This window comes from Acanthaster planci, linkage group LG07, assembly GCF_054643075.1.
Source record: "Acanthaster planci isolate LZ-2023a linkage group LG07, COTS_SCS, whole genome shotgun sequence".
In the NCBI taxonomy this organism is placed as follows: Eukaryota; Metazoa; Echinodermata; class Asteroidea; order Valvatida; family Acanthasteridae; genus Acanthaster; species Acanthaster planci.
This window is the reverse complement of record NC_141783.1, coordinates 664,902-672,366: the sequence shown is the minus strand read 5'-3', so window position 1 is coordinate 672,366 and position 7,465 is coordinate 664,902. Positions and strand designations below refer to the sequence as shown.

Sequence of the window (7,465 nt, the reverse complement as noted above, 5' to 3'; positions counted from 1 at the left end):
TGAACTGATAAAAATCAGAGAAAACATGTTTTACATAGAGGTGCTTTTTAAACTATGTTTTATTTCTTTTTAAGTAGGTAACAATGCATTATTACATGGAGTCAGTTATTTGTGAATAACTTTAAAGAATAGATAGAAAAGTATGAAAATGTGTAGTATTATAAACATGGTTTTTATTTTACTTGAGGGTTGTGCATTGTTCTTAGAACAGTCATTTTTAACTGCCTTTTTGAAAATTGTATAAAAGATAAAAGACAGGTCAATTAATGTTTAAAGAAACCTGCAGAATTTCCTTTCTTGTCCAAGTTAATGCATTCAAAACTCAAAAGTTTGTAAAACAACTTTACATTGAAAAGTTATTTTGAGAATTTGTCATTTTTCCAGGTGGAATAACCGCATGATGTTGAATCACAGTGCTCGTGTACATTGCAAATGTACTTTCTTGAGCTGTAAACTTTAAGATTTCTTTTTCCCCTGCTTTTCTTGAAGTATTTATTTTTCTTTATTTTTATCACATTTTTGAACTGTTTCTGAAACGGCTCAAGAATTCTGTTTGACACAGTAATTTGAAATAAACATTTTAAACAAAAGATTAGTTTCAAATACTTCTCCAGATTTAGTGTGAGGAAATTGTAATTTTCAAACAGTCATGGGACGAGTTATTACAGAGTTCGTCCCAATTTCTAATTAAATTTTCTCACAGGCCTGTGCTTTCAAAATTCTTCAGGCAAACCAATGACCCATTTGCATAAAGGGCTACATGATGAACTTGGAATACTAGTCCCTCAAATGTCTTGCTTTCACATAGTTGCATTTCAAACAACCAGCAGGACAATTGAAAACATCCAACCTCTTTGTCTTTTGGTGGGAATTTTGAAGTTTTGTGTTCCCCGGTGTTGTTTCATAAGATCTTTAGAAACAACTTGGCTTTTGGAAATCGATAAAAATTACCTAATCAGCAACAGATGGTTATGTTTAAGAAGACTATCGTTTATACAAACATGGAATTGTGGTCCTTTTGTTTAAAATTCCTCTTCGCTGACGTAGATCACTTCGTCTGGTCCCGGCCTCGTGGACTTGATCTTCTGTACTGTTGTCCTGTGTTTACTGGCGTCTACCACCCTCTGTAGATTCTTCAGCCGAGGTCTTCGTCTTCTCTTCGGGTCTTGGAGCGTCTCATAGGCCCACACTAGAGGGTTAGAGGGGGACGGTTTCGAAGCATCTGCCTGGAATTCGTCCGCAACAACAGTGCCGCTAGGTATGAGCTCAACTCCCCATAAATTGGAGTTCGGCGCGGGAGTCTTCTGGCAAGTCCCCGAGTTCACATCAGCTAGCTGCAGTTGTGCCCTGTACATGTAGTCAAGTTCATCCTCGGATGGTTGGCATGAAGAAAAGGGTTGCAGCGTCGCAGCAACCGGATGAATAGAATTCCTAAAGATACAAAAGGTGACAGTGAATATAAAATATGCGCGTGCTTTAATCTCGTATGCAGACTCCTCGCAGAGTCGAAACAAAAAATGTGAAAGTTGGAACACCTAAGGAAACAAGATGCAAGGCAACTCACTTCTTCCTCTTCTTGTTAATCCTCTCAGGAAGTTCCTTGGCCTCTCTTGTCTTGGTGGCCAAGATGGTATCCTTGGGATGTGGCCAGCATAACTTCAGGAGTTTACCCTTGTATAAAACTAAGTCATCAGTGCCCTGTCCTGGTGAGTTACTGATGACACGTGGTTGGTCGGATGGGACTCCCTTGCATCTTTGGTTGGCTGTCTTCTCGTCCTGAAGACTGCCTTCTTCGTGGTCTTGTTTACGTTTTGCGGCGAAGAACATTCTAAGTTTGAAGACAAGTCAACCCGCATCAAAATTAAATGGCAATAACCATTGCGACTTCCAGATTTTAGCTAAACCATTTGCCCCGTCCTCTTGTGTATGGTGTCTAATTCATCAATAATTACCCCTTTCTTCGTTTGAGCATCATCCAGGCGTTGTGGCTGGCGATCATCTGGTTTTGAATGTTCTCCCTGAACATGTCGTTGGTGGCAACCATCCTGTCGGCACAGGCCATTATATCCGACGGCTGTTGTGAGTTGCCGACGACCGAGTCAGACCCTGGGTGTGGTCTGTGAAGGCATTTTAAATAACAGTCTGCAGTTTCGATTGGAGATACGTATGTGATTCTGTGCAGTGTTTATGAAAATGTCGAGAAGCTGTCGTACTTCTCTTTGCTGAGTGGAGGATGCCAAAAAGACAACGCTAAAGACACAGACGATTAAATATTCTGAATTCATCTGCATGACAGATAAACGTTCTCAGAGTCTAGTTGCTGTGATGTCCTATACGTGTATGCTTTTTAGGAGCCATGGACCCGACGTGGATGTGGATTATGAAAGGCGAGTCGCTTCCCGGATCTCTCGGTGCTTCGTGACGCACGATTCTAGCCTCATTAACCTTGGCACAACCCAACTAGCTCGGCCTACACTGCAAATTCATTACCGTGTGATAATACTGAGCTTGATTGGTTATGTTAAAGCGTTCTCTACAATTTTAGAATATCTGCTGCTCATTTAATGAACAAAGCTTTAAAAATGTCGGAACTGTGAATTCACAAGTTAAACATTGCCGAAGGAAATAAAGTAATTCACATGATAATCTATAGTAAAGTTGAAATCGTCAGCAACATTTCTTTGTTAATAGAAATGTTTTTAAAATCCTACCTTGAATGATTTGCACTGTCGTCAACTTTCCTGAGTTCGCGCTGTCTCATCAGACAGTTCATCATCATCTTGCTCTGCTGCCGAGTTTTTTCCAGCAGCTGTCGTCCCTTCTCCTGCTCGAGGGTTAGAGCCTCTAGGACGGTCGGGGGTAGCGTCACCAGCTCGGCCGGTGCTGCTGACCTCAGTGAGGTAGGCTGGGCAGGAGTTGCTGTTACTGCGGTGTGTTTGTGGACAGCGCCATCCGCAGGTCGACCAGGCTCCACCGCGGCGTGTCTGCGCCGAAAGATCGCCACGATGGATGAAACTCGGTTAGAAACGCCCACAATGATACTTGGCCAATATTTAAAAAGTTTGTTTAAATAACACGTCTGAATCTAGCATACTATCATAACTTTTGCTGCAGAGGAAACAAATAATTCCTGTACAGTAAAATCTGATGTGCTATATCCGAAAAACATGGTGTGGACAAACGACTTTACCAAGCGTGTTCTTTGGTAAAGGTTTGATGGAATAATTATAATCTCTAGCATAGCTCATTTATCTCTCAGAAGGGACTGCATCATATCACTATAGGTAATAAATGTTTAATTCACCTGTCTGTCCCACATGATTCTTCTTGGATCTTGGCAATAATCGAAGCATTCAGTTGTCTCCTCCTTGACTCTTCATCCCTCTCGGCAGGAGACACCTCTTTCTTCACCAGCGTGTTCTCTGTCTTCCCACAGTTCTCCTGTGAAGAGGGTTCCTGGCTTCTTGTAGGGAGGTCTTTCTGACGTTTGGGTGGGTTCACTCTCCTCTTCAGCGCTCGTGAGCTCAGGATACCGAGATTCGGATTGATGTGCTTCGTGGTAAACGTCTTTGGTTTTGGCAGATTCCCCTGCAATTCTTCCCCCGTGGGGCTAGCTGTTTTCCCTAACGCGCCCTGGGGCTGTCCACCGTCAGCCGACCGGTGAGTGATTGGCCTCTCCGATACCTGAGATGTTGAGTTGGTACTTTGGGGGCTCCTGACTGGATTGGAAGGTCTGATGATCGGAAGCTGATTGGCGGTTAGCTGGTTAGCCGGTTGAACTTGAATCAGGCGAACTGTTATTCCTGGAGCAGGTGTGTATATCTGGCAGGTCTCAGATGGTGCCCTGCGATCGCAATGCAAGCCAAGAATTGATCAGGGCTACGAAGATACCTAGGTTTTGTCTTTACACATGAAAAATCGGTCGTCTTTGGCAGTACGTACATCTTATGTACGTAGTTGATTGACCCAAAAGTTTGTAGATGGTGAACTGCTGACAGTTTTCATTAATTTTACTTCTTAATTTTATGTTCCCAAAGTAAGAGAACAGTGGCTATCCTCACCTTTTTATATCGTTATCTACGGTATCTGCCGTTATCTTTCCACTGTCTTCATCTCCACAATCAGACACCTCCACGTCGTCGTTCCCTGTACATATTTCTCTGGGGCAGCGACTTTGGCATTTCTTGTGGGTCCTCGTACCTGCCTCCTTGCGCCGAGCAGTAACCATCAAGGCACCGTGGCTCATCTTTACCTCTGCCTTGCTGGGCGAGTCCGATGCATTTGTGCAACCCCCATTTCCATCGCCCGCGAGAGAATTGCCAGTTTCTTTCCACGCTGAATCTGTCGCTTCCGCTGGACGCCTGTGTCGTTCGTCTTTCAAACCACCACAATCTTCTCTCATCTCCCTCCAGCGAGTATCGCAGGCTTCGCTGCTGGCCTCGTCCAGTAAGATGTACTCTTCGAAATCCTCGCTGAGAGTTGATTCCAAAGCATCGCTCTCGCTGTGGAAAAGGATAACATGTGGACAGAATTTTTTTAAGAGAAGGGACATGGTAATTATCTTATGGTGGTGAAAACTCTTGCGTACGATTTAATAAAATATGTGCACGAATTGGCTTTGGGAAAAAAATATACAGGACTTCTCTGACTTCACAGTTTGGGATGATTTTGCAAACGTTTTTAAAACAGTGAAAACATAGAACGAAAATAGTGTGTCATTTCAAATGAAAATCTTTGAAAAAATTGCGCTGTAGTCACCAAAAGGTAGTGCCAAAGATTGCCTCATAAAAATTGTGAATTAGCCGACTCACCATTTTTGTACCTGTCTGCAGGTTAAGAACCCATCAACCACGTGTGATGACTTACTCACGTGACTGCCCCTTTGTGGGCGGGGGCAATGTGGGTTCCCATGGGTCGTTGATGGGTCTTTCTGTGACCCATTCTTGCCACACCTGCAGAAATAGAGTCAACAACCACCCCTTGACTCTCAAGTCACTTAAATAGGGTCAAAACTAACAAGATCAACGATGAAATGAAACAATTTTTGTCGCTATTCACTTAAAACTGCTTTCCTCTTGATTTAGACTAGACTTTCCAGCGCGTCTTTTAATTACTTGTGATTGAGGCAATTTGATTCGTGATGACCGAATTTAAATTGGTGAATTCGTGATAACATTAAAATCAACTCATCGGACTTGTACTCACAAATTTGGCAAGGAGTATTTATCTTCCAGTCGGAAGGCAAGGGGATGGGGGTGTTTTACTCGACCCAGTTTTCTGGCCGCAAGAAGCCCGCCAGAACTGGGTGAGGTGCTCGCGCCCTGCTGACTGAGATGTTCAACCTCGATGGTCCGGGGACGTCGAAGGCAGCAGAGCAAGTTGAGCTTGGCCAACGGGTTGACACGGCCGGGATGTTCACGGCTGCTCGCTTGGAGGAGGCCGGTGTCTCGATCTTCGGAAAACCACGCAGTTTTCCTCTTGAACTCAGCTTGGACCTTAGACTGACTACCGGAAGTCATTTTCGCAAGCTGGATAGATTTTATACTCAATTTTGTATCAGTAAAATCGCTTTGAATCGCAATCAATGTTCTCACAACGAAATCTGCAAGAATTCTGCAAAATTGTGTCTAGTTTGGTTGCTATATGATACAGTGTTGCTATGTGATAAATTTGGTAGACAATGAAAACATTGTGTAGATCATCATTGATCGTCTGACGTCACAAAACTTTAAGTGTGCATTGCGTCTTTACGTAATACGCGCACGCTCTCAATTGTGTTGCGTTCACACAAATTTTACTTGACGCAAATTGAGCGACATTAATGTACAGTTTCAAATGATTCCAACAAATTCAATTTTGTTGCCTAAAAAGAAAAATGCTTTAAAAATACCACTTATAAATGTCCTGCCGTTTTTCAGATTATTTCAGATGAAACGTATTTGTTGGAGTTCCGTTTATAAAACCCTGCAGCTGGTGTAGTGGAGTGTACAACACGAAAAAAAAAGTGCAATTTCGTTTCAAGAAATCTCATTTTTGCCACCCTGGTTCACATTTCAAAGTTTCCCCGTTCTATTTCTCGAGCGCTCTCTCTCCTAAACCTAAAAGACAGAACATATTTCCAAATAGGAGGCATTAATGTAAGCAATTGACTTGTAAAGGGTTCCGCGTAAACCAACAAAATGGCCTTACTCTTGCTTCTTCAGCGGGTGCAATTTTGTTTCTGTTGACATTGTAAACTTCTTAGTAGGCCCTGTTACAAACCTGACAATGTGCTGCGCTCTTAATTAAGTACAAAGACATTCTTGGAATTGTACTAAGCACCTTCAGCTGGAAATTCGTAAGTCTGTTTAAGCGGCTCTGTTAAGGAATGAACACGACCCTTCCTCTATCTCTTGTCCCTGACTTGGGTGGTAGCTTTTTGGGCGTGCCTCGGGGTTGTTGGGTTGTACGAAGTGAAAGGAGCTGCAATCACATATCACGTGCATTACAGACGAAGGGTCACCAATGTTGGGAGAATGGCACATAAAGGTAGGGAGATTTTTTCTTTTCTTTCTTTTCCCTTAATTTACGTGATATTTTGGTAAGAGATGTGCAGCTCACAATTGGCGCACGCAGTGGGGAAGAGGGCTCTTCTCTGTTTGAGTCCTTGGTTCGTTTGCGTCGTTCGTCTTGCTGAGCTGTGACGCTGCGAGGCATGTAAAGAAATCAAATACTGCAGAATTAAATGTCATCGTCTCTATTTATGAAAGCACCAGTCGATTTCCTTGTCGAGGGTGTGCGTCCAAGTGCTGTGCCAAGAAAGAGCAGGTCCTCATTTTTTGGTGCCATCTTGCTCTGTATTGCAGGATAGAATCCAGTGCGTTGCAAATTCGTCTGACATTTCGTTGGACTGTCGATTAAAGAACCAAGTTTGGCCGGTGGAGATTCTTTGCCTGTTGGAACAAAACTCCTTGCAATGGCATCTAGTACTGTGGCTCTGCAGAACAGAACAATGGACGGCTTCTGTCCAAACCAAGTGAGGCATCAGTAAAGGTAAACAAGTAACACTGTCTTAGTCTATTAGTCATATTTGTGCTTAGTGGTTTATTGAAGTATTATTGATGGCACTTGGGATGGCGGGTAAAGATGAAATGAATGAATGAATCGTTCAAATTGATTTTGGACCTTCTCCTATACTGCCTTCTCACATCAACTTGTTGAAACATGTAGAGGACCCCGGCAATATGTCTTTCAGTATAAAGAAATATTCTAGTACTTGCAAGCTGTGATATTTCCTCCTTACAGGGTAGCTGCAATTAATTTGTTTGAATACAAACCTTTGAAAAGGGTCTGATTTTTCAGCTTTTGTGTCACTATTTCAAAGAGTATTTTACTGCCTTTTTGGATTTCATGCTGAGGAGTTTTTCATATTCATTGAGCAAAACTGTGATGTCATCTCAGGAAGAAGCCTCAATCAATGCAATGT

General features: G+C 42.7%; 1 protein-coding gene across 1 annotated transcript; it reads right to left on the bottom strand.

Annotated features, from left to right (window-relative positions):
- Window positions 1–153: 153 nt before the first annotated feature.
- On the bottom strand, window positions 154–5,708 carry LOC110986146 (uncharacterized). The gene is made up of 8 exons (XM_022247796.2): window positions 5,206–5,708; window positions 4,812–4,952; window positions 4,062–4,502; window positions 3,305–3,844; window positions 2,712–2,984; window positions 1,953–2,117; window positions 1,565–1,828; window positions 154–1,431 (listed from the first exon to the last, which is right to left on the bottom strand). The coding sequence occupies exons 1-8, from the start codon at window positions 5,517–5,519 to the stop codon at window positions 1,023–1,025; spliced, it is 2,547 nt and encodes an 848-aa protein (XP_022103488.2). The 5' UTR covers window positions 5,520–5,708; the 3' UTR covers window positions 154–1,022.
- Window positions 5,709–7,465: the final 1,757 nt, after the last annotated feature.